The following is a 27,858-nucleotide window of genomic DNA, read 5'->3' on the forward strand; positions in this document are numbered from 1 at the left end:
ATATACTCCAACATTTCAGGGCATAAACTTTAAATATCAACTATATTTCCCCTTTATATATCTCTTTCTAGCTTCTAAGGGAGCCTTTATATTCATACTAGTATTATACCCGTGCTTCGCACGGTCCAATTATTCATACGTATTTATAATACATAAGAGTATTGTAAAAATCTATAAATGTATTTAAGTGATACAAAAAAAATACAGAATAATTAAATCAAATTGAAAATTTAATGAAATGTATAATATAAACGAACATCGATAATATAATAATTAATAAATCTAATATATTATATTATGACAAAAAATTAAACACAAATGTTAAGTGAAAAAAATTAATTTCGTGTACGTACTATACGCGGACACACACACACACACATATATATAGGGGTGGGCTACCGTGAGAGCATATCTTAAAATAAGAAATAAGAGCAATTTTTAATGTATGAATTTTATGTAGAACACGTATGAATTCGCTGTATAAATGTATGAATTGTGAAAAATATTTTGTTGCTACCTTTGAGATTCGAACTCAGAACCATAAATTCATCCAACATGATTACGAATCAACCGTAGATCTTGATGATCTAAGGGTTGAAAATGATTCTTATTTTATATTTTAAGAAATGCTCTTATTTTAGCCATTTCCTATATATATATATATATATATATCAATAAATTCATATGTGTTGAGAATGATTTTAGCCACTCTATATATATATATAGAAAGAGAGAGAGAGAGAATATCAAATGAGATTGGACAAATGTGGTGAGAATGATTGCATAAATCAATATATGTGTTGCATAAGATGCTTATAATGACTGCATAACGAAATTCAATTAATTATATAAAACTTTTGCAACCTCCAGGATTCGAATTCAAATAAAAAATTTATGCAGTATTATTTTGCAGCTTATGTAACATTATATACTGACTTATAGTGTTGCTATGGACTAACCGGAATCGGCGGTTCCGGCCCGAGATCAATGGTTTCGGCTCGGACCGTTGACCACGGGCCGCTTCTAGAACCGGAACTGCCAATAGCCTCGGGTCGGTTATGGTTCCAAAATTATCGACCCGCGGCCCTGATCAAATTTTTTTTTTCGCATATTTGTTTTTCATTTTTTAGTTTTTTTTTAGTTTTCATTTTTTAGTTTTTGTGTGTGTTTATTTATAATTTTCATAGATCTAATAATATCTACACTAATGGGTTCATAAAAGAATAATTTTTTTATACTATAATCTTTATTTTTTTCGCTTATTAGTTTTTTGTTTCTTAGTTTTTAATTTTTTCTTTGATTTTATAGTATCATTTTGGTAGATCTATAAATATTTCCATAAATGACTTCTTAAAAATATTATTTTTTTGGCATATTAGTATTTTTTAATACTGAAGAAGATCTTATTAGTGAAATGATGCTTACATCTGACTCATGGATGTTGGATGTTCTGGAGTTGGCCTCCTTGATCTATAGAGAAATACCCAACTTCTCTTTCTTGTTATGATTATTCATCTTGCTCACCATACTTTTCCTTTATAACTAATCATAGGCTATGTTGCACAGGTGCGGGGGGCGGGGGCGATATGATTCAGGTGCGAGGATACGGATTTTCAAAAATTATAGGGTGCTATTTGTGAAGGATACGTCTATTATATTTATATATTTTATTATATATAACCAATCAAATATATATATATATATATATATATATTTTATTATATATAAAACCAATCAAATTTATAGGGTGCGATTCGAGAATTTAGAAGAGTTAGATTAGAGAGTATAATGTATTAGTTTAAATATTTAATATTACATTTAAGTAAAAATATATAAATTGAGCCCAACAAAACAAAAGTATGACCCATGAAATTAAAAGAAATCGGCCCATGAGATTTAATAAAATAGCCTTTTAACTTAATTAAAAGTCTAAAAGAAAATAACCAATTAAAAGTCAAACTTAAAAAATAAAATAAAATCTGAGGAAATTAAAACAATTTAAAATCAAATAAACCCATTTTCTTCACAACCCTATTCTCTCTCCTTCCTCACAACCCACCGCCCTTTCTCTCTCTAATCACGCCGCCCTTCATTTTCTGTCTCTCGAAACTAACCACGCTGCCGCCCTCCTTCCGGCGTGAATCCCCAACAATCGCGCCCCCCCTCACGGCCCCTCCACCTTTGCCACTGCCTCCTATTTGTCCTCCCTCTCTCTCTCCCACGCGTTTTTGACAGCAGACGGCCAAGAAGGGCCGCCGTTGCTACTGCTCCTTTCTCGGCTGCATCAGCGACGTCTGCCCTTCGGCCCCGCCGCCCTGCTCAACCGTCTCGGATCATGCCGCGTCGCCTCCTGCCAGCCAACAGCCGTCCGTCGAGAGTGAGAATCCCGATTCGCGAATCCGATTCTCGAATTCGATTTTTTTTGGGGGGGGGATTTCCAGGTGGCGAATCCCGTGCGAATCCCACGTGAATCGCGCCCGCACCCGCCCCCGCGCGAATCGGATACTGCACGGTGTTGTTTTTGCGCGAATCCGTGCATCGTAGATCACAGGGCTTGGTCGAAAATTCCCCATCTTCATTTCCCTGTCCACTTAGAGTGGAACTGAAGCCAAGAAGTGGAATCAGGTAGCTTCTATCCCTTTCTATCTATACATACATATTAAAAAAAATACAAATGTTTGTTTGTGTTTTCATCTTAGATCAAATTTCTTTTTTCTTAGTAAAAAGTATTCTACTCAACTGAAATTCTATAAGTTAAATCAATAGCTTTACTAAATCTAATTTTATATAGACCAAAAATTATGCCAAATAGATTAAATAATGAAATAAAATAATAAAGTAAGCAAAATGGTTTAATTACTCGCGTGATTTGTGGAATTGACTCAATAACTTCATTATTAAAATACGATTTTATTGCAAAACAAAAAACCTAAAAAACCCAAGAAAGCACAGGACGCAATCATACGATTTTATATTAACTCAAAAACTTCATAATTTATATTAAGATCATAAACTCCTACACAAAAAAAATATACATTAATTATAAATCATACGATAAAGATCAATTGGGCAGCACACTTAAAGCCCACATGGGCCACATGCTAAAAGCCCATTTAAATAATAATCATACTATAAATACACATCTCTACTCAATTTAGGGTTTACACACAAAAAATTAGCTGCGCCACCCACATCTTGAGCCGTAAATCTCCTCTTTTCCCAGACGATAGAAATCACCTCTAATTCACCTACACCGTCGTTTGCACCTCAGTTATTGGAGCAAATTGGAGTAATAATAATAATAATAATAATAATAATAATAATAATAATAATAATAATAATAATAATAAGTAAAAGATAAATAAAGATAAATTGTCTGCTCAGTTATTTAATTGTTTGATGTCACAAGTTGCTTTATGTTTCGGAGTAAATCTATTTTTTAGTATAAAATAGTTACGCAAATTTAAAGTAAATCTATTTTTTAGTGTAAAATAGTTCCCTTATGTTCTAATTTTTCTTCTCTGCGTCTGATGATATAAAAGTTTTGACGAATTGATTCATACACTGACGAAACATCAATTACTCAAAATAAAAGGAATAAAATAATAAGATATTAAATCATGGTTACTTTTCGAGAATGATGTGATATGATTCAGTTTTCTTAATACACTTAAAGTTATAAACAAATATGTAATTGCATAATTAACCTTCTATATTTTAAATAATAAAAAAATTGCATTATTTAAACCGTTAGATAATAAAGTGCTCTGGGCCTCAACTATTTATTTCCTCTGCAGAAAACTATTGGGCTTGGGCCTGAAAATATTAAACCCAAGACCAAAACCCATTAGGTACATAATATGAATATTATAACTACTCTGATCTCATTTTAGGGTATGACCGTATGAGGCGCCGCCTCACGCCTAAATTTGTAGAAGTTCTTAGTTTACACTATTTTCCCTACTCGTTCCTCTTCTCCCTCGTTCAATTCTAGCTTTCCCATATTCACCTCCCCCTCGTCTGTATCTTCAATTCCAGCTTTCTCCGTATGAAAAGTCTGTATCTTCAATTCCAGCTTTCTCCATATGGAAATTTCTCTGCTTGTTTATGGGACGTTTCTTGTCAGTGTGTGTTTTTTTCGCAGATTTGTGAATATCTTTACAAAGTGTTGCTTCAAAAAAATATATCTTCATTTTTTCGCAGATTAGTTTTAAATTTTTTTGTATTTATGTCATTATTTTTGGTAGATCTGTAAAGACCTACCCAATGTTCTTAAGACAGATCTTTATTTTTATTTTTCGCATATTAGTTTTTCGTAGTTTGACACGTTTTATTTTTTCCTTTTTTTTGTATTTATGCTATCATTTTGATAGATTTATTAATATCTACACAAATTGTTTCATAAAATAACAATTTTTTTCTTGCAGATTAGTTTTTTTTTATACTGAGTAAGATCTATACCCGTTTTGCTAGATCTATTAATATTTACATAAATGGCTTCTCAAAAATAAGTTTTTTATTTCAAAAATAAGTTTTTTATTTATTTTTAGTGTCATTTTGGTAGATCCATGAATATTTACATAAATGGCTTCTCAAAAAGATTTTTTTTTTTTTTTGCAGATTAGTTGAGGAAGTTCTATCCATGATAGTTTTTCTGCATGTTAGATCGCAAGGTCTCCAATTGATTCTTGGTATTTTGCAGCTTCATTTTACAGCGGCGGCGAAGTTCTATCCTTGAACTCTATAGAAATACCCAACTTCTTTTTGTTGTTATGATTATGCATCTTCCTCTTCATACTTTTCCTTGACTGATAATCACAGGACTGTAGCCGAGAATTCCTCAGCTTCATTTCCCTTGCCATTTAGAGTGGAACTCAAGCCAAAAAGTGGAATAAGGTATCGTCAGATTCTCTCTATCCCTTTCTATTTATACATATACATATTAAAAAAATAAAAATGTTTGTGTTTCCATCTTAAATCAAGTTTCTTTTTCTTCAATCAAGTTTCTTTTTCCTCAGTAAAAAGTATAGTATATATTTTACTCAACTGAAATTCTTTAAATGAAATTGATAACTTTACTAAACCTAACAAATTTGTGGCTTTTGATTATTTGCAATTTTTTTGTGGCTTTTGATTCCTGAAAATTATTATTTTCATAAGGACTTTCATATTTCAATTGATTCTTGGTATATTTTATTTTCGTTTAATGATGAAGCTTGGAAATTTGAAAGTATTTTTTTAGCTAAAAACCACTTTGTTCGCAGCTAGGTACCTCATACTGATGTCTTTTCAGAAGCTTAAGAAATAGAACAAAACAAAATTAATTTAACATATTTTGATAAGCTCAAGAAAAAAAACTGAATAAAAACCATTCTTTTTTTCGGCAAAGAACCATAGCTAGGTTGCTCATCTTGAATATCTTTTGATAAGCAAAAGAAATAGCACAGAAAAAAAAGACAATGGTTTATATACTTCAACATATATGCACATGCATCTCATAACTTATGGTAAAAAATTACTCTAAACTTCATTTTGCTTTTGTGGCTTTTCCAGGATTGCGGAGGTAACACTTCTACGCTGCAGATTGAACTCTTCATCTGTGTAGAAAATTCCTAAATAGTATCACAGTTTTAGAGTATATGTATACAGTAGAAAAAATATTGTAATAATTGATTAGTATCTGGATTGTAATTGACACATAAATAGCCAAAAAAAGTGCACCTACTAAACAAAATAAAAATTACATAAAAACATGAAAACCATAAAAATTAAAAAATAACATAAAAAAGAATTAAATTAACCAAAAATAGAGAGAGAAAGTTTGGACTGCAAATTATATACTTGTTGGTCTGAAATCATCTGATATTTATAGGCTAATTGAGCAACAAATTGGCTCCAAAATTAGTTGTATTCAAATTTGAATTCAGATTTTGGCTCCAAAACCTGCTGGGTTAATTGCATCTGCTAAATATTATAGCTATTGCACACTGGATAAAATGAAGCTGCACTTGGCGGGAATCACATTCCCCCAAGATTCTATGCTTTAATATATGTATAGATAGATAGATAGATAGATAGATTACTAAAAATAAAAAGTACTACAAAAACTGGAAATAGTTGAAGTAAAAAGTAAACCTTAAATTCTATGGCCCAAACCCAATTCATTAACAGTCTAAGTCCTTGCAGGCCCACTAAACTGAATATCAAACTTCTTAACTTGAATAAAATCGAACCGAATTATGGTACTTACGATTTCTTTTTATCCTCTCATGAATTTGTAATCTCAAAACAATTTTTGAATTATATTTCAATAATGTCTCATCTTCTTATATGTAGGATTTCGACATCTCAATTCTTTCCGACAACCCAAAGAATAAGGGTTAATTATACCAAAACTCATTATTATTATTTTTTTTAATCAGCAATTTCATGATTTTAAGGGGTTGAACAATTTTTTCATGTTTTTTTTTTCTCCGATGAAGCTCGCCTACATAGTAATATCGAGCTGACATGGCGTCTACATGGTAATACCAAGCTGACATACCACCTACTTTGATTGAAAATTTGACACTTTGAAAAAAAAAATTATTCTCTTTTCTCTTCCCCTTTCTCCATGTCTGGTGGAAGGCCACCAGGGGACAAAAAATTATTAATTTAATATATATAGGGAGAGGTTCAAGAAATAACCACTAAATAAAAGAAGAACAGAGAATTATTTTCAGTCATCCGATCATCAAGATCTACGATGGATGCATTATCTTGTTGGATGAATGCAGATCTTGGGTTCGAATCTTGAAGGGAGCAATTTTTTTTTTTAGTGCATTAATTTTAACAGTTAATGCATTAATTTTTACAGTGGATGCATTAGATTTAATGGTTCTCACGTTCTCACAAATTATGTAGTTCTCTCTAAAACCACACCCAATATATATATGTGGAAGAGATCAAAAGAGAATGCTAAATGTAGAGAGAAAGAGAAAGGCGGTCAGAATAAGTCAATAAATTTATTGAATACGCCAACAATTTTACTGAATAGAATAAATTTACTGAAGGCCGCCTGGGGTTCAAATCCTGAAGGTGGCGTTTTTATGAATAAATGTCATTCAGACGGTCTCTTGATTTATTCGGTAAAGTTATTGACTTATTCAGAACGAATAATATAGAATTCTGCATTAATCTTAACTCACGGTAGCCCACCCTTATATAGGGTAGGGCCAAAATAAGAGTATTTCTTAAGATATAAAATAAGAATCATCTTAAAATAAGAGCAATTTTTAATGTATGAATTTTATGTAGAACACATATGAATTCGCTGTATAAAGGTATAATTGTGAAAAATAAATTTTTGCTACCTTCGGGATTCGAACTCAGGACCATAAATCTATCCAACAGGATTACGAATCAAATGTACATCTTGATGATCTAAGGGCTGAAAATGATTCTTATTTTAGCCCTTCCCTATATATATATATATATATATATATATATATATATATATATATAGGGGATGGTTGTAATAAAAACACTTTAAGTGTATAAAATATAAATAAATCTTTTCCATTAAATCTTGTTTGATCTAATGGCTTAAGATTTGCCTAATCTAATACATGCATATTTACACCTAATTTATAAAAGGATAAACATGTAATTGCTTAATTTAATACATATTCACGCCTAATCCATACATTTATAATATACTTATTGTATTTTTGGTGAATGAATAATTGCCATAAGTTCTCACAATTAACAACTATAATTTTAATTCTTAAAATTTATCGTACCAAATCTCACTAATAAAATTTCAGATTCGTAACAGTGACTTTATTATGTAGTAAACCACAAAAAAAATTAATTCTTAAATTTAATAAAATTTTAAATTCGTAACAACTATATTTTAAATTCTTAAAATTTATCAGACCAATTTTCTGGTTTGGTAATTCTATTATTTTTGTTACGAATTAAGATTTGATAAATTCCAGACGAATTTTTAAAATAATGTTACGCATTTGTTTTTTAGGAATTTAAAATTCGTAACACAATAATATGGAATTCGTAACAAAACAAATATGTTACAAATATGTTCTTTGGATTTCCTTTTACGAGCAGTGACTGCAATAATTAATCGCATAATTCGTAAGAACTTATAATTCGTAACAAATAAACATTTCTGAAATGGAATAAAAAATCTTTCCATATCTCATAGCATTAGAATCGGAACTGAGAGAGAGAATTTGTGGAAAAGTCAAGTGCACTCTATTACCTTTCTACCCTTTCGAAAGTGTTAGTTACGAATCATCGGTGCACATATTACGAACCGTAAATTTGATTTATTTTAAATCTAGAGCGTTGATTTTTGATAGATGGACGGATGGATTTTGTTTATATTTTATACACTTAAGAGTGTTTTCATGGTAGCCCAACCATACACACACACACACACACACACATATATATATATATATATATATATATATATATATATATAGGGTAGGGTTAATATAAAAACCTCTCTTAAGATGAAAACTAGGAACCAATTTAAAACCATTGATTTAAATAAAATAGAGGGCTGAGATTAAACTACAGATGCACAATTTCGATTGCATAGATGCACAGTTTCAATTGCATAGATGCACAATTTCGATTTGCTTGAGTATTTTGCATTGTTGGTTTCAATTGCATAAATTGCATTTTTTTAATTGCACAGTAAAATATAATAGATGCACAGTTTCTTTTGTTGACTAAATCCTAACCATTAGATCTAATATTTAAAAGGTCAAGATTAGGTTCCTAGTTCTCATTTTAACAGAGGTTTTTATTAGAACCTCTTCCTATATATATATTATTAAAATGCGATTTTATTATAAATGGGAAAAGGGGAAAAAGAACAAAGAAACCCTTGAAAGCACAAAAAAGCAGACTAAGGGCCGAGCCTCATTAAAACCTTTTCATGGAAAACCCCGTGGGAAAAACCAGAAAAGGAAAAAGAGTTCTCGTCAAAAGACAAAGACCACGACCAGAAGAGCGGAAAGGAAAGTTTCTGAAACTCCGGCCTAACCATCGTCCCAAAACAATCCCAGCTCAAAAAGTCACAACCGAAATAAGAACACGCAAAGCAACAAAGATGATGGCCGGTGAGAGCCCGTCGGCGTCATCCAAGAAAAAGAAAAAATAGTTGAACCTCAGTCGGTAAGACGCTGTAGTAAACCAACCGAGCATCAACCACTCCAATAGACCAATCCAAAACAGCCCCATGTAATCAATTCTTCAAACGAACGCGACTATGAGTCGCCATATCTAAAGACACCGCAATCTTTATATCCTCAATAGCAAAGGGCCACCACCCTTCGATCCGGGCATGATTAGCCATAATATCCGCCACACTATTTCCTTCTCTAAAAATATGCGAGATCTGAAGTCGAAAATTTGAAAGCCAATTTAAAGTCTGTTTCCATAGCGGGAGAAATCGCCAAGGAACATTCAAAGATCGAGAATGCAGAAGCTGGACAACATAAGACGAGTCTGCTTCAATCCAAAGCCAGTGCCAACCACGAAAATTCGCAATTCGAATGGCATGCATGATCGCGAAAAGCTCCGCTTCAAAAGCGAACCCCGAACCCCCTTTATAGTGATAACAACCGCGAACCGCACCCCAGTTATCGCGGAATACACCGCCCGCGGCAATGCTTCCAGGTTTCCCAAGCGCCGAACCGTCAGTATTGACTTTAATCCACTGCCCCGCCGGTGGCCACCAGTGAACCTCAATCATCAAAGGGGGCGCAAAAGCGCGCATAGCAACCCCAATTCGCCTAAGCACCAAATAATCCTGCCAAGAGTTATGAGAACGCCCAAGCTTAGGGAAATTGGAATCCATCTCCTTAAACACAACTTTCAGGAACCCAAGAATCAATTTTGGATGGAAACTGGCCTCATTAAAAGTCACTTGATTGCGGCAGTCCCAAATTTTCCAAATAAAATTAATCACTCCAGCTTTCCAGTAGGACCGAACCAACGGACTGAAATCCGTGTTCCATGCAGCAGCCAACATGGTATGAATATCCAAGCAGTCCAGCATTTGCGACTTGGCAAACCAATCAAAGAAAACCACCCAAGTCTGCCGAATAACACTGCAATTCCAGAACAAGTGGTCAATAGACTCCTCAGCCAACCCACACATCACACATCTGTTGGGGCCGTGCATGCCCCTTTTGATTAGACCATCCAGAGTCGGCATCTTCAAATGCAGAATCCGCCATGTGATAAGAGATCTTCTATCAGGAATAAAACGCTCCCAAATCCAAGTGCCCCAAAGAACTTTGGGAAAATGCGGAGACTGCGAAACATAGGCAAGAGAGGCCGAAACCTCCCCACTAACAGAAGGTTTCCAGAAGCGAGTGTCACTCTCCTCCCCAATTGGAAGCAACAAAATATCCACCACAATATCAGGAAACTGAATAATAAAATCCGGAGTGAAATGCCAAACACCATCATAGAAGTAATCACTCACAGCTTGCTGCAGGAAGTCTCTCATAAAAGGCGGAATATGAAGCTTGTCCGCCAACTTGTAACCCAGCCAATCGTCATGCCAGAAATAAATGTGTTCTCCAGTGCCAATATAGGAATAAGAATCCATCACCAAGGAGTTCACATGCTCCCTCACGCCAGTCCAGAATGGCGAAGAAGCCAAGAACATCTTAGCATACCCAAAATTCGACAAGTAGCGAGTCGCCATGATCGCAGGTGCGAATTCTCGGCCTTGCACAAGCTTCCAGGCCATCTTCATCAAGAAGCTTCTATTCATGGCCGAGAAAGATCTAACCCCGAGGCCACCCTCCGAGCGAGAATCGCACACCCTAGACCAGCTCACCGGGCACGAAGGCTTTTTGTTTACATGTCCCGACCAAATAAAGTTGCGGCACTTTCTATCCAGTTTATAGATGAGGGATTTAGGCCATCTATAAATCATCATAGAGTGCGTAACCGAACTTTGTATTACAGAACGAACCAAGCAAATTCTGCCAGCCATAGATAAGTGTAGCCCCTTCCAACTTGAAAACTTATTGACAATCTTATCATAAATACCAATCAAGTAAGAAGCACGCATGCGCCCAGCGAAAATCGGGACTCCCAAATAAGTAACCGGCAAAGATCCCATTGCAAAGCCAAGCTCACTAATCACACGATTCTTCATAATGGAAGAAACGCCCCTCCCGAAGAAAACGTGAGACTTAGTAGGGTTACAAATTTGTCCCGAAATATCACCATAGAAATCCAAGATATTTTTGATTTTGCGAGCGTTTTTCATCGACGCCTTACAGAAAATCAAGATGTCATCAGCATAAAACAAATGAGTTGGAAAAGAGGCCTTTCTGCTGAAATCCATGGAAGTAATGTGACGAGAAGTCACACAACTGAGAAATAAGTGACTCAAAACATCCTCAGCAATTCCAAAAAGAATAGGAGAGAGTGGATCACCCTGCCTAACTCCCCTAGAACAAGCGAAGTAGCCACTCAGCTCCCCGTTGTAAAGAATGGAAATCCGGGCGGAGCTGAAAATAATGGAAATCCATTCAATGAACTTTCCATGGAAACCGTTAACCCTGAGCACGTTCAGAATAAAGTCCCAGCGCATAGTATCAAATGCTTTGCGAATATCCACTTTGCACGCCATATTCGATCGTTTGCCCGTGCGATTCATGCAGCTAAAACCTTCAGAGCCAAGCATGATACAGTCATGAATCGAACGACCTCCAATAAACCCAAATTGGTTTGGCGACACCCCAACAGCCGCCACTTCCCCCAATCTGGAAGCTAGGATTTTGGAAATAATTTTAAAGAAGAAATTTGACAGAATGATAGGTCTCAAATCAGCCACCGTCTCCACCACCTCCTTTTTTGGGATCAAAATTAAGATGCTAGCATTACAGCCTGCAGGCAGATAAGAATTAAGGAAGAAAGCACGCACCGCAGAAAGAATATCCAGTCGTATAATGCTCCAACAGCTCTGAAAAAACTTCCCAGAATACCCATCCGGACCCGGCGAGCTATTCGCATCCAAGCTAAAAACCGCAGCCATAATCTCCTCATCATCAGGTATATGCGTGAGCTTCCCATTCTGATCCTCAGACACAAATTGATCAATAATACCTTCCAGCATATCCCAGTTCACATTACTGGGGCTTTCATCTTTAAAAAGAGAGGAAAAGAAATCAATAATATGCTGTTGAATATTCCCCCTATCATACGAGACAACATCGGCAATCTTCAAGTGCTCAATCTTGTGACTTTGCTTTCGAAAGCGAATAGCACGATGGAAAAAGGAAGTATTACGGTCTCCGTCAGAGAGCCAGTGCGCGCGACTTTTTTGTTGTAAAAGACTGTTCTTCCTGGCCAGGAAAGAAGACAACCGAGCTTGATGACTGACCTCCTCCTCAAAAAGAATGTCTGTGTAACCATGGTCAGAAATCCTGTTCGGCACGTCGAGCAACGAGACTTGCTCAGAATTAATCTGCATATCCACCTGCCCAAACACATCTTTATTCCACGCCCTGAGGTCATTTCTGAGACGACGGAGCTTGAACATGATTTTAAAAATAGGACAGCGAATGTCAGTCGCAGCATCCCAAGAAGACGCTACTCGCTCAAGAAAGTTAGGGTGTGAAGTCCACATATTCAAGAATTTGAATCGTCTCCCCTTACCCATCTCATCGCTGCATTGGAAAATCAAGGGAGAGTGATCAGAGGTAAGTCTTGGGAGCGCATTGGTGTTAATCGAAGCCCACAGATTCGCAAAACCAGGAGAGAAAAACGCCCTGTCCAATCTAGACTCCACATGCCGAGGAAGTAAAATCCGACCAGACCATGTAAAGCGAATGCCAGAAGAAGGAGATTCAATCATATCTGAAGCCTCGATGAAGTCGCAAAACTCGCTGCAAGAACTTCTCAAAGGCGCCGCCAAACTTCGTCGCTCATGCGCTCCCTTAACGGCGTTGAAGTCCCCAATAAACACCGTGTTCCCATCAACAAAAGAAAGAAGGTCAGTCCACAATGCACGTCTAGTAACGTGGTAATTCGCACCATGCACAACAGCAACTCTAAAAAAGTATGTTTGCCAAACACAATCAGCAATAATGACTTGATCCGAGGAGAGCAGAATCGTGGTCTGGACATCCGGACTAGTGAGCAACCAGATGTTCGGTCTCCGAGGCTGTCGAAAATTTTGATGTCGAGGGACCAAATTAATCGATCTCCAGTAGCTCTGGCGAACTTTGTGAAGACTTTTCTTAGGCTCAATAATGCCTACAAGTAAAGGCAAAAAGGAACGACAATGCTCCTTAAGAAGAGATTTAGAATCGTCCGAAAAGCCTCGGACATTCCAAACCAAAAAATTCATAAGAATTATTGATTGATTCTGGGCTGAGAAGACCCCAGCTCCGCTTCCTTATCCCACCGTTTGTTTGCTACGTTGTCCATAGCCTGCAAACTCTCCGACTCTTGATAATCAACAATATAATCAAGTGGTTGATGCCCAGCATCAGCTGCCTTCCGGAGACGATTTTTTATACTTTCTTGCTGAAGATGAAGAACCTTATTATGATTGCGCGCATTCTGATCAATCTTGGGAGGACGCCCTCTGCCACGTTTAGATAAGCTTGATCCTGAGACCTCATTCTTTAACCTCTCCACTTTAATATCATTTTCTATAGCAAGAATTTTCTTTTCCTTGCTTGTTTGGTCAGCCGAAAAATGAGCAAGAGTGCTCTGCGCAGTCTGCTGAGTAATGGTTTCGCGATCCCTCCCATGTCTCTCCTCTTGAAGAGAAACCTGAATCAAGCCTGCTGCCACATTCTCCGTAACGTCCCCCCATGGTTCGTTCATTTGCTCCACCTGAAGAGAAGCCTGGTGCGAGACTGCTGACACCTTTTTCGAGACGTCCCCCAACTGTTCTATCCGTTGTTCCCCATCAACCTGCAAAAAAGATCCTTCTGCCGTCATTAAATTGACGCCCCCTAGCTGTTTGGTGAAAAGTTCCACCGAAAGAGGCTGCTGAGATTCCCTCTTATCAGTAGCATGTCCCATCTGTTCTATGCTATGCTCTTGTTGTTGAGATCCCATTCCTTGATTATAATTATTTTCATCCGAAGCAGTGTTCAAGTCGATGTCCCCCTCTGTGTTCTTAAGAATGGTATCCTGCTTGTTAGTCACCAAATCCTCTTGAATCGAGGAATTTTCGAGGATTACGAATCTGTTACCATCCTGGGACCCCAGTTGATTGTGCTTAGACTCCGAACTCCTGTTACACAAATTTTCCAAAATATCCGGCCCTGTAAACTCCTTGGGCGAAGTAACACTCGCTTCCTTAGCTCCATCTTCCGACTCCGAGTCAGATGCTACCTCTACATCGAGAGGCTGCTTACTCTTGGCCTTCACAACAGCCTGCCATTCCGGGCCTCTAATGATCTTCGGCTCAGGTTCAACATTTTTCCCTGCTTTTCCTCGCCGACACTTGTCCGGCGAGTGTCCAGTTATCTTACATTTAGTGCAATATAAAGGAATATATTCATAACTGAATTCAATGTTAAAAAAATACTCGCCTCCATCGATAGTCATGAATTCCGGGAGAGGTTGAGAGAGATCAATTTCCACTAAAATACGAGCAAAGTGAGCTACTTCATCATCAATAGACGTACCATCAATCTTCAACGGTTGTCCCAACCATCGACCAATGCCCGAAAGAACCTCCGGATGCCAGAACTCCACCGGCAGGTAATAGACTCTCACCCAAACTTGAGCCAAGGAGGACGATTCTTTATAGGGGTTAAAACAGCGAGCCCAATCACGAAGACGTATCGAACCTGCATGAAGATCCCAGATCACATGTCGTTTAGCGGTAGCCTTATCTTCCTTATCTAGGAACTTTAAAGTATAGAATCCTCTTCCCATCGGCATGAGAAACCAAGGAGATTTAATCGCCCACAACGATTGTAATTCCGCCTTGAGTTCTCTAGTGGTCCTAGGTTTTTCACCCTTATTCATCATGAAACGACCAATAAGCGCGTGTTGGAATTTTGACGCTTGAAAATTCTGGATTTCTCGAGGAACTTTGAGCACGCCATGTCCTCCTTGAGCAAAGGGTTGAAGCGCGTGGAATTTATGTGCCGGTAAGTCCGGCTTCCTGACCCTTTGGGGGGGCCGTGACATGAGCATAAGAGGACACCATTCCAACAGCTTTCGCGGTAGAAGAGGAAGAACCAAGCAGCGGCTGCTGATTCTTCTGCGCTGAAACACTCGGCAAACAAGTGTTATCCTTGGAGGTTGGTAAAGCTGGGCCAGCAACGTCAGTAGAGGCTTTGGTGAAGTTGTTCGACACTTGGGGCAGATTAAGACCACCTCTGTCGATCGAGGAAAAATCACCGGAGGACATGATCGGAATGAGAGAGGCGCTGGCTACAGGCGGTTGACGGATCGTAGAGATGCGGCGCCGGCTGGAAGACCGGAACGGATTCTGGACAATGGCCGATACAAGTCAACCATCTACAGTGTTTCCAATTTTCACAGATCTGTCTTCAAACCTGCTGCCTGCTGTTGCGGGCTTGGCGGACCTGCCGGATAGCCGAACTGATGAAGCCGCAGCGTGCTTCCGGAGGAGGCGGAGCGGTCCGAGCGGCGGCGATGGAGATGCTGCAACGCCGCCGGATAGACACCTGGAAGGAGACGCTCGTGCACACCGGGGGGCACCGGCTGATGAAGACAGTCTGCCGTCCGGACTGGAGCTGAGCTAGCCGGAGAAGACGGTCACGAGAGAGGGAGTGATCGACGGGAATTTGCAGGAGCTGGTGCGAGACCAGAGCTGGCAGATCATTCAGCGGCCGAGTCGTGCTTGTTGCCGATCTAGAGCAGACGTGAACGGAAACGGCACGCCGACCTTCGTCGGAGAAGGTTGGAAAGCAGACCGAAAGTAAGGAGCTTTCGGTGGAAAAGATTTCGGTGAGTTACTGTTCTTGAGAGAAAAGCAATTTACTGTTCATAGTTACTTAATATGATGAGATGGATATCTCTTCCTATATATATATATGGTTAAGTTTTGGAGAAATTATTTTGTTTGCGAATTTTAGAGACGTTAAACAAATCAATAATTTTGATAAACATACCAATTATTTTATTGAACAAACATTTTGGTTTGGGGTTCGAATCCTGAAGTGCGAGATTTTCAACAAATACGTCCGTTCATCAAAATTATTGACATGTTCATCAAAATTTGGACACTAAATTTATTCTTAATTATTGACTGTTTGATTGAGCTATTTTAATTATTGAGATTGTTTCTAATTTCTGACAACATTTGTATTTCTCCATTTAACCTTTCTCTCTCTCTATATATTAAATTAGAAAATACCGACTAACATTATTAACGAATACAATAAGTATTGAACAGACATACAATCAAAATTTTCATAAATGAGTATATAAGTTCTCCATAACCTATGGCCCAAATATGCATTAAAAGAAAAAAAAATGAATAAAAAATATAAACAAACCTAATTATATTTATTGTCCATGAACCAAATGTGTGAAAAAAGCAAAACTTTATGCAACAAAGCTTCTCAATCACAAAACTTAAGGTCAAAATGCTCCCCGTCACGTAATTGTAATTGCCCCTTTAGGAAAAACATGAATTCCCCTGTTTCCTTGAAGGAAAAAAAAGGTTCCTTGTGACTTCTTGTTTGGTGACTTAATTAGTTAAGTGATATGATAGATGAATTTAGTAATGGAACTTAAATAAAAAAAAGAAGGTGAAGCATCAAAGTCATCGAAAAAGTATATGAAGAAAATGATCGAAAAAATAAATAAGAAGATATAATTTTTAACAAAATAAATATATGATAAATTTGAACTCCATCATCAAATAAAATCACCTATTTCAAAAGGAGCTAAGTTTGAAAAAGAGAAAATAGAGAGCCATGGTTGTAAAAATTGACGAGGGGAAAGAGAAACAATGTGATCGAAAAGTAAGAGCAATTTGGTTACTTTAATTTTAAATTATCTAATATTTATTGAAACTATATTTATGAACAACTATTAATTTTTACTTACTTGAATCGACGCTTCCACCATTCACACAATTATATATACCTCCCAAAACCTTCAAAAAATAATATATACACCTCACAAAATTCTACAACGCACCAAAATAGAGATTGACAAATACACACCAAAACATGAAAAATTTCAACCTCAAAATCACATTTCTACTAATTCTATGCTATCTTTTGCCTCTTATTCTACATGCTTCAACTGCAGAAGGCCAAAACCTACTGCAAACTACCCTTAAAGAAAGCGACAGAAACTCCACCACCACCTACAAGCCATGGCTAACAAGAATCAAGAACCCTCGACTCTGGGGCTGCAAGCGGCAGCCATGGATCTGCAACGTGGACTACCCGAGGACACGGCGGCGCTGCTGCCGGAACCGCTGCGTGGACGTGAGCTCGGACGTGAACAACTGCGGGTGGTGTGGGATCAGGTGCCGTTTCACGCGGCAATGCTGCAGCGGGATATGCGTTGATACAAATGTAAACCCTTTCAACTGCGGAAGATGCAATCACAGATGCCGATTTCCTAGCTTCTGTGTTTATGGAATGTGCGGTTACGCGCAGGCACTGCCGCCGTTTCCTTTCCCTTTCCCGCATCCTCCCAGACCCCACCCGCCGGTGAAGCCCTTCCCGCCTAAGGGCAGTGAAAGGAGGCGCTCTCCTCCGGTTCTCGCGGCTTCATAAGTTTGTCTTAATTTATGTATGTGTTTGAGAGAGCGAGACAGATGCTAATTAGTTTTCTATTTATATGATTAATAATACTCCTATTTCACCTCATTTTCGTTTTTGTAACTTGTGAAAATAAATATGTTTTTCCTTTTTCTTGAGATTCATGAAAATAAATGTATTGATTTTTGAGTTGATGATCGACGCGTAGATATCTTCCTGAACACAAAAACAGGGGATTTACAAGTATAGTTTGTTTGTCCTTATCAAGGGGTGACTAAACTATGCGGGTATCGGGTATTTACCCGAATACCGGCTTATTTTTAACTAACATATAATTTTATTATTTTATATAATTTTACAATGTTAATTCTGAAAATTTGAACTTGAATGCGGCTGTGCTCTAACTCTCTCTGAACAGAACTGAATTCGGAATTCCCTTCTTTCTGTAAATATGTTGGCCGTTGGGCATCGTGAATCACTGAATCTTACATTCCTATCCTATGTTGTACACATGAATGTCGGAAGAAAACCCAATTTTTTCCTTGCAAGCATTTTAAAGTCATAGTGTCATACTAGCAAAAATTTATCTGTTCTGGCGCTTGCAAATAAATCTTACGAAATTTTTAAGTATTTCTTGGTTTACATAATTTTTCTTGAGCCACGAGGAATATCTTTGTTGGCCCCATTAAAATCCTACTCAAACTTAACATATTCACTTTTATAAATATGTTGGGCAGATTCTAAACTTGTAATGTTCTATAATCTTCATTTTATTTTTATAAATATGTTTCATGCATACGATCGTCATTCGTGAACTATGTTGATTGTTCAAGTTTGATTTATATTTTTCTCTATGTTAAACTTGAATACGTGAATTTTGCTTAATAAATTAATCCATGAATAATATCAAAAGAAATAACCATGAGTACTCAAAAGAAAATCGCAGATGTGTCACGCTAATTACTCGAATGTATTAGTTTGATATTAATAAATCCATATAAAATTCTTGATAATTAATTATAGTACTAATTACTAACAAGTAACAACTAAACACTTATCATTTTGATTCGGAATCACACTTCACAGAATCACATTCGCACCCAATTACCCAACATGGAGACATAAAAAATCTGAAAAAATCTGAAAAATGGCAAAAATGTCGGATATGCGGGTACCCTAATACCCGACGCGAGTATTAGGGTACCCGACTTCATTCGGCGGGTTGGCATCGGCTATCTTGCAAGAAGAAAAATCGGGGTCGGGTACCTGCAAAAATCGGGTAGGGAACCGGATCCGCCCCGTTTAGTCACCCCTACTTATCATGCTTGGAGATATTTAATTATTTTTAAACCTCGTGCGCCGGACCTTTTGCATTCCTATCTCCATATTACTTTACAAAGACAATTGGGGAGAAATGATGAAGGCTGAGAAAGGATTGATAGAAATCTCAGCAATGCATATATTTAGGCTCGTGCATCTGTTGCTTCGACCAATCGATCGATAAAAACAAAAAGAAATTGAATAAATTTATGATTTTGAAAAAAAAATGAAATTGAATAAATTGACGGTTTAAAAAAAGTCGCCCAATTGTACCATGTAATTAAAGCGATTAAACCCGAACCAATGAGAATTTGATTTTCAATCGACCGAAATGAACCTGCCGCATTACCAAACAATTATAGCTCAAAAATCTGCACTACAAACTACAACCGAATGAATGAGATAAAGTGTACCTATAATTTGTTTCGATTCAAGGGCGGAGGGACAGTCGGACAGGCAGGGCCGACCCTGAGGGCGGGCAGCAGGCATGGGCGACGGCCTAGGGTCCCAAAAAATTGAGGGCCCAATTTTTTAATATATCTAATTAATTATAGGCTTTATGTATACTAAAAAATATTAGATAATATAATTTATTGTCAAAAATTCAAAGTTCAATTTAAAATCAATTTCAAATTAATTTGATGATAATTTTATAACATAATTTTGAGGGCCCAAAATTGTAAATATATCTCATTAATTATAGACTTTATATATACTAAAAAATATTAGGCAATATAACTTATTGTCAAATTTATATTATATTAAAACTTCGAAGTTCAAATCGAAATATAAAATTATGCTGACAATGCCAATCACTGACTTACTGTTCTAAAAGGAGTTTCTCAAATTTAAAATTGTTGAAAACGTATTTGAGATCGTCAATGTCCCTAGAGAGATTGAATGATTTGACAATATCTATATACATATATAAAAGTCAATCACTTTCAAAAATAGTAAGTTATGTTTTCCTACCAAAAATCACCTTACTATTTTTGAAAATAATTTTTTCTTTCTAATTTTTTTTAGGTTTAATAGCCAAAAAATACACGAACTTTCACGAAATTTGCATATTGCACATGACCTTCAAAAATAGCCCCAGAATACACCACCTTTTAATTTAGTCGCAAATTACACCCGCGTTGACTACCACCTTGATCGGTGGTGACGTGGCTGTCGGATTTTGTTGACGTGGACGGTTTTCCGATGTAGGAACACGACGTCGTTTTGTTGTTACATTACAACACCTAAAACGACGTCGTTTTGTCAAATATTTTAAATAAAAAAAGAAGAAGAAAAAAGAAAAAGCTTCACGTTGACGTTGTTCTGCCAAGTCTCCTCCGCCGCTCACCTTCTTCTTCACCCCGCAGCCCCCGCCGCCGCCGCCGCCTCCGACGGGTGGTCCTACTCGAACTTGGGGCTAAAGATTATTGTTGATTGATGAGTGATTTGGGGTTGAAAAAGAAAAAAAATGTTGTTGAAGGTGATTGTTGATTGTTGAGTGATTTGGGGCAAGAAGCCGTTGTTGTAGCCGGAGTGTGGAGAGAAAGGGGGGCTTCGGGTTGGGCTCGGCGCCGACGGCCTTCCTGCTATGCGATCGCCGGGAATCGACGAGCAGGAGGCTGCGATTTGGGGATCTAGGGTATTGGCGGCGGAGGTGGTGGTGGTGCCCTCGTTTTGTCATTCCCAAGCACCGCAACCACTGGTGCCCTATTCCTATCTCTCCAGAGGCGCAGTGCTGTGTGGTCGTGGGTGGAGGGGGAGACGGCGAAACCTAGAGAGAGAAGTAGAGGATGGGGATGTGGAGGGAGGGCGGGGAAAGGATGAACGCGGCATCATTGTTGGAGATGAGGAGGCGGCTCCAGATCTGGAAGAGGCGTTCCTCCCGTCGCGGTTGATGTCGGAGAGGCGTTCCTCGCCTGAGAAGCAGGGGGCGGCTCCAGATCTGGAAGGGTGGAGGTGGCGATTGAGTGGAGGTGGGGGTTGAACGGCGCTGCTCCCGTCGCGGTTGATGTCGGAGAGGCCTCGCCGGAGAAGCAGGGGCGGCTCCAGATCTGGAAGGATGGAGGTGGCAGTTGAGTGGAGGAGGGAGGCGGCAGGGAGGATGCTTTTTTTTTTTTTAGTAAATTCTTCAAAATATCAAAACGACGTCGTTTTGCCCACTTGGCTTGCCAGCGTGTAAAAAAAGCCACGAATAATGCCATGTAATGTTAAATATTGTCCACGTCATCGCCGGTCAAACTTAAGAGCTGCCAGATCTTTCACCGTGTGCAATTTATGACTAAATTAAAAGGTGCATATGCAAATTTCGTGAAAGTTCGTGTATTTTTTGGCTATTAACCCTTTTTTTTTTATCAATTTCGTCTACTCTAGATAATAATAATAATAATAATAATAATAATAATCTAAAATTCATACAAAAATGCACTAAAAATTTAATAAATATAAATCATATTAGAAATTCTATTTTTAAGATATATATATATATATATATATATATATATACACACAATTATTTATCTACAAATTTATATTTTAAGCTAAAGAGTTCTAAAATGAAAAAAATATAAGTTTAATCTTTGTAACTGCATTAAATTGTTATAATAAAAATATAAATATAAAAATAATACTCCCTCCATCTCAAACGAAATGTCCTATTTCCTTTTTTGGCAATACACTCTCTCTCTATACTTAATATTTAAATAATTTCCACCAACCCACTTTATCTACTTTATACACATTTCTTAATCTCCGTGCCGAAAATAAATAGGACATTTCGTTTGGGACGGAGGGAGTACTATATAGTAAAAATATAAAATATAAAAAAAATAAACAAATTTTAAAATGTTATGATTCTTGATCATGACAAATTTTAAATTTCATCTTGCTAGGTTGTATTTGTTAATTTTATCAAAATACAAATTTTAGAATTAAACTATATATTCATTAAATATATATATATATATATATATATATATACTTAATGAATATATAGTTTAATTTTAAAATTTGTATTTTGATAAAATTATTTAAATATTAGGTATAGAGAGAGAAACAATATTGTCATAAAGGGAATGAGACACTACTAATGGGACAACCCAAAAAGGAAAGTGGGACACTACTAATAGGACGGATGGAGTAATATATTAACACACTCACACACACATACATATATATATTAGTACTATGTATATTTGAGTAGAAATTTTGTATAAGTTATTTTAATATAATGTGTATATATTATATCACCTTTAATTTCGTCATGTATTAACGGAATTAAAATTCAGGGCAAATTTCGGAATGAGCTAAAGTTTATGTATTTATATTGCAACTTTATATAGTTGAAAAAATAGCAAATTCACTAATAGTTTGTGGATTTACAGTCAATTAACGCATCAAAAAAATATATTATGAAATGCAAATCAGTAAAAAGTAATTAAAAGTTCCAAAAACCCTTTCAAAACTAATAGAAATTTTGAAAGAAAAATATCTAGATATTTTGGTGGAAATTTTTTAAATAGATAATAATAATCGTTAGTTAAAAAGGTTTTGTCAAGATCTTGGTCATTCATTTTTACATCCTCCAATTATAAGATGGTTTTATCTTCATTTTAGTGCTATTATCTTTATTAGAGTATAATAATATGACTAACTTATAGAATTTTATTTTCTAAATATAATATTCTAAAAAATATAACTTTTTTTACCGTGCATCGCACGAGAGTAATACTAGATGAAGTCATTTTTTATAAGTAATGAAAATTTTTATTTCTCAATATATTGATGCGCTAATATATTGAGGGCCCATTTTTATAATTTCGCTCAGGGCCTTATTTTTCTAAGGACCGGCCCTGCGGACAGAGCAGGTCAAATGCGTGGAGGTGCAGACTCGGAGAGACAAGGAAGTGTGGAGAAGGAGCGGAAACTCGGACTCAGAGCCAGAGGGAAGTGCGATGCAGACTCGGAAGTGACAGGGGAGGGGCTGGCACCTGATTGTCGGTGGTGCAGAATTTGGGTGCGGCACCGCTGGGGATTTACTTTCCATTAGGTTAGATTAAAATTATAAATTTTAAAATTAATAAAAAAAAATTTAATATAGATAATCGATCAGTTTGATTTTTGACCGAACTAAGTTCAAGAAAATTGAATCAACCATATAAATCAATAATTTTCAATAAATTTAGCTGAATCAACCGAACCACAATTATAAGTCGACTGAAAATCAAACAATTTAGTTCAATTTCAGTCGGTTTGATCGGCCAGTTAGAATTTTTAACACCCTACATGATAATCACAATAGTTTATTTTCATTAGTTAGGGTTTCTTATACTAATTTCTTATTCAAATTACTTTGCCTATTTGTTTTTATTTTTTTATTTTTTTTCATCCTTAATGTTATGATACCTAAAATTTACATACTCTGCATTCTTGAAACATTGACTAGGATTAGCATAATTTGTTGTCCTTATTTCAGTATTTGTAAATTTATTTTTCTTATTTTCTGTTACATCTTTATTATCGGTGCTAAGCGAGCACATACTAGTGTATATGGGGCGGGAGAAGGGGAGGATATCTACAAGTTGCAAATTTTTCGTTGTTTTATAGAGTATGTGTTCTTAAACATGTTCAATTGATTATGATCAATTGGCTGAAGTGATGCAGATCAACTGATCAGAAGATAAACTGACTGACTATCCAAGTAAACATGTTCTAATTGAGTGTTCAGTTAGTAATCCTACTGATTGCTCGTACGCTGATTAGTTGGACTAATAACTGATGTGCGAAATATGGTGGTTAGGTAGCTCGCTTAGTCAAAATCTTTAAGTCAAAGTTACAGCTTAGTCTGAATTCAGTTTGTGTTCAGTAACTTGAGTCGACTGATATAGTCTATGCTGAAAATCTATTTTTATAGCAAATGCTTATTGTGATATGTTGATGGTCAGTTTGCAGTAGATAATAGTTAAGCAATGTTGAATATTAAATACAAAATTCAAAGCACTACAATTAATTTTACATGGTTTGGAGAAACCCTTTTATATCCGCGGTCCTAGTTTACATGAGAATCCATTAACTTTGAATTACTTGTTTTAAAGTTGCAAGTCAGCTAATCAGTCAGTTTCCTTAGACTTAAAAATAAGTTGTGTGGTCGTGGTCGTGACCGTTAAAGAAATTTTCTCGATTGCACCCGAATACAGTCTTTCAGTTTTTCAGACTACGATATGTAGCTTACTCAGTGATATCCTTCTAACACTACACCTATCGTTTACAAAGGGTGAAGAGTTTGAAGGGTGAGATTCCAATCAGTGAACACACTATTACAATAAGAATAGTAGGGTTTATAGTGTGTTCAGTTTCTAGGCCAAAGATTACAAGAAAGCTTACAAGCTGTTGGAACTTATTTTTCAAGAGCTTATGAACTCTCAAATATATTGTTTTAAGAAGCTTATGAGTACAACCATAAACCCTCCTAATTGGAATCCAAAATTAGCCTAATACTCCCTCCATCCCACTTCAAGTGTCATATTTCTTTTCGGCACAATTATTTAGAAAGACATTAATTAGATTATTAAGTGGTGTAGTGTAGAGTTAAAAGGGTGATGTGGACTCCAAACATTCCTACTTTTTTAGATTATTTTTTTTCATAAAGATAAACAAGACAATTGATTGGGACGACCCAAAATTTAAAGGAAAACAAGATACTTGAAGTGGAACGGATGAAAATATATTTTACAATTATAGTTCAATGTGTGTAATGTAGTATTTATGAGTGTTAATCCAGAAAATGTCCACTTTTAATAAAAATATATGTTTGATTTATCCCTTTAATAAAAATATGTTGGAAATACCTAGAGGTGAGCAAAATACCCGAAATTCGAATATCCGATCTGAACCAAAGCGAAATTTGAAATTTGGTTTGAATTTTCGAATCGGATTGGATTGACTTATAAGTAAATTTTGGATTGTTGGATCAGATCGAATTGATAGTTTGAAATCCGAAAAAATCCGAAGTCCAAATTATATTTATAAATATGAATATATTATAATATTAGTATGAATATATATAGATTAATTCTTAAATAGTTAAATATTTCTAAATTCTAACCCTACACTTTCATCTTGAATGATTATAATTAGGGGTGGTATTCGGTCCGATTCGATTATAACCGAATCGATTTTTTGATTCATCGGGACCGATTAACACTGAGGGGGGTGTATTCGTTGTGGATTTCCAAAGACTTTAAAAAGTCCATGGAATTCACATAGATTCCAGACGACTTTCAAAGAATTCGTGGTTGGATTTCACCCCGATTTTCACTGATTTTCGAAGACTTTACGGGATAATTTTGGAATTGAATTCCATGAAACCAACACCCGCGGAGTCCCAGCACCCGCTGGAAACCCAGCGACCGCTGGGTTCCAGCGAGAAGAACGTGCTGATGCTCGCAGCTGAGTACAGGCATACCGCCGTATTCAATTATCTCTGCAACTTAAAGCTTCCCGAATACATGTTTCGGCAGTTCGATAAGGATGGGAACAACATCCTGCACCTCGCCGCCAAGCTCACCGAGCTCTACCCTTGGCGAATCCCCGGCGCTGCCCTCCAGATGCAGTGGGAGATCAAGTGGTACAAGCATGTCAAAGGAATATTGTTTAATCAGCACATTTCTCAGGCCAACAAGAAAGGGAAAACGCCTAGGATTGTATTCACAGAAACACACAAGGACCTAATGAAGGCCGATAACGAATGGCTCATCAAAACTTCCGAATCCTGCTCAGTTGTCGCGGCCCTCATAGCCGCCGTTGCGTTCGCCACCTCGTCCACTGTTCCCGGTGGCCTAAACCAAGAGAAGGGAAAATCGGTTCTCCAAGATGAGAAGGCCTTCGACGTATTCTCGGTGGCTTTGCTGGTGGCGCTCTGCCTGTCCATGACGGCCCTCGTTTTCTTTCTGGCCATCATAACGTCGTGGTGTGAGGAGCACGATTTCAAGAGGAATTTGCCGAGGAAGCTGTTGGCCGGGCTCAGCCCTCCGTTTGCGTCCATTACTGCGATACTCTTGTCTTTCTGTTCTGGCCACACTTTCATCTTGAGGGAGGAGCTCAAGTTTGCTGTCATCCCCATATATGCCTCTGTCACCATACCTGTCGCGTTTTTCGCCATCGCGCAGCTGCCCTTGTACTTTGATCTTCTCTGGGCTGCCTGCAAGAAGGTGCCTTTGCGCAGCTACAAGGTGTTCTGCAAGAAGGTGGCCTTTGCCCAGCGCCCGCTCAAACCCAGCGTGGGCTGGACACTCTCAACGCATACTGAGTTCTAGCGCTCGCTGGCTTCTTGGCCGCGGGCGCTGGAACTCAGCGCTCGCTTAAAATTTCATGGATTTCAATTCTCGTGGTTCATGGCCGGATTTCGTTGTGTGTATTTTTTGGATGAAATCCATGAAAGTCATTCCGGATTTTAAGTCAATGGAATAACGAATACACCTAGATTTGTATGGATTTTAAAAAGTCTTGAACGAATACACCCAGATTTATATGGACTTTTAAAAGTCTTGAACGAATACACCCAGATTTCTGCAGACTTTTAAAAGTCTTGAACGAATACACCCAGACTTTTAAAATCCATAGAAATCCATCAAATTCCAGAACGAATACACCCCCCTGAAATTGATAATCGAAAATCGAAACGATTTTTAATTTGGTTAACTGAATTAACTGATTTAAAGTGAAATCTGGGCACATTAAAGAAAATATCATATATATTAAGGGGAAAACAACTAGTACCCTATTTTATCAAGAGCATAATTTCTTCGATTCTTTGTATTCTGAGATCTCCACATAATATACTCAGATCACATGCTTTAAATTCTTTCAGCTTAAGCATAATAAACTGAAAATCACTTTTTGGAAAGCTAACTAAAGACAATTTTGTCTAAGTTGAAACTAAACATATTCTTTCCGCAACAATACCAAATATTGAGAAGGAAAAAATCAATAATATCAGAGTCTATCAAGAATACTTGAGTCGTCTTCCATTTCACCATCATTTTGTGAATCTACCAAGCTTAAGGAAACTGGCGTAGTTCATACAATAATTATTAATAAAATATAGTTTATTATTGGGGGTTATTGCCGAAAAATACATATAGTTTGTCAATTTTCTGATTTATAACATGACTTTATAATTTAACCAGAAAATACATCAATTTTCAATTTAATCGCAATTATAAGTATGACCTTATATTCTGACTAGAAAATACACAAAGTTTCAATTTAATCTCAATTATAACATGACCTTATTTAGATTATTGTTCATCATAGATATATTAATATTTATTGTAATTTCATATTAAATTGTTATGTATAAAATATTGTTAATTGACTGATTTACTTTTATATATAAAAATTAAGTTAGATGATTATTTATTTTATAATAATTATTTCATAATATATACTCCCTCTGTCCCATTAAAGTTGGCCACATTTCCTTTTTGGGTTGTCCCACTATTGTTGGCTACTTCCTAAAAATGGCAAAGTTTACTTTAATTAAGTCCAATTAATTAATTTAATTAAAGTTTCTAGCTAAACCTAAACATTCTTAAATAAACACGCACACACACACACTCAGCCCCCCTCCCCCCTTGTCACGACCGGACTTAACTAAGGATAGGTAAGCCGGGAAACCGTGACTAGGGAAGGGAAATTAGGAGAGGGGACAGAAAGGGGTGATAAATAATTATAAATGAATTAAATTAAGATTTAGACATCATATTAGAATAAGTCACACATA

The 27,858-nt window shown here is 36.7% G+C and overlaps 3 protein-coding genes across 3 annotated transcripts; 2 read left to right on the top strand and 1 right to left on the bottom strand.

The window, feature by feature from the left end:
* Positions 1 to 9,256: 9,256 nt before the first annotated feature.
* LOC130998095 (uncharacterized) lies at positions 9,257 to 13,390 on the bottom strand. The gene has a single exon (XM_057923528.1). The coding sequence runs from the start codon at positions 13,388 to 13,390 to the stop codon at positions 9,257 to 9,259; it is 4,134 nt and encodes a 1,377-aa protein (XP_057779511.1).
* Positions 13,391 to 17,150: 3,760 nt separating this feature from the next.
* Positions 17,151 to 17,867, top strand: LOC131001175 (stigma-specific STIG1-like protein 4). Its single transcript, XM_057927489.1, has one exon. The coding sequence runs from the start codon at positions 17,217 to 17,219 to the stop codon at positions 17,772 to 17,774; it is 558 nt and encodes a 185-aa protein (XP_057783472.1). The 5' UTR covers positions 17,151 to 17,216; the 3' UTR covers positions 17,775 to 17,867.
* A 7,646-nt stretch (positions 17,868 to 25,513) lies between these two features.
* Positions 25,514 to 26,389, top strand: LOC130998096 (uncharacterized). The gene has a single exon (XM_057923529.1). It carries the CDS (start codon positions 25,514 to 25,516, stop codon positions 26,387 to 26,389), a length of 876 nt encoding a protein of 291 aa, XP_057779512.1.
* Positions 26,390 to 27,858: the final 1,469 nt, after the last annotated feature.

Source organism: Salvia miltiorrhiza, chromosome 8 (assembly GCF_028751815.1).
Source record: "Salvia miltiorrhiza cultivar Shanhuang (shh) chromosome 8, IMPLAD_Smil_shh, whole genome shotgun sequence".
Taxonomy (NCBI): Eukaryota; Viridiplantae; Streptophyta; class Magnoliopsida; order Lamiales; family Lamiaceae; genus Salvia; species Salvia miltiorrhiza.

Coding starts and splice junctions, on each gene's coding strand:
- LOC130998095 (XM_057923528.1), bottom strand. CDS start 13,390: ATGAATTTTTTGGTTTGGAATGTCCGAGGCTTTTCGGACGATTCTAAA.
- LOC131001175 (XM_057927489.1), top strand. CDS start 17,217: ATGAAAAATTTCAACCTCAAAATCACATTTCTACTAATTCTATGCTAT.
- LOC130998096 (XM_057923529.1), top strand. CDS start 25,514: ATGCTCGCAGCTGAGTACAGGCATACCGCCGTATTCAATTATCTCTGC.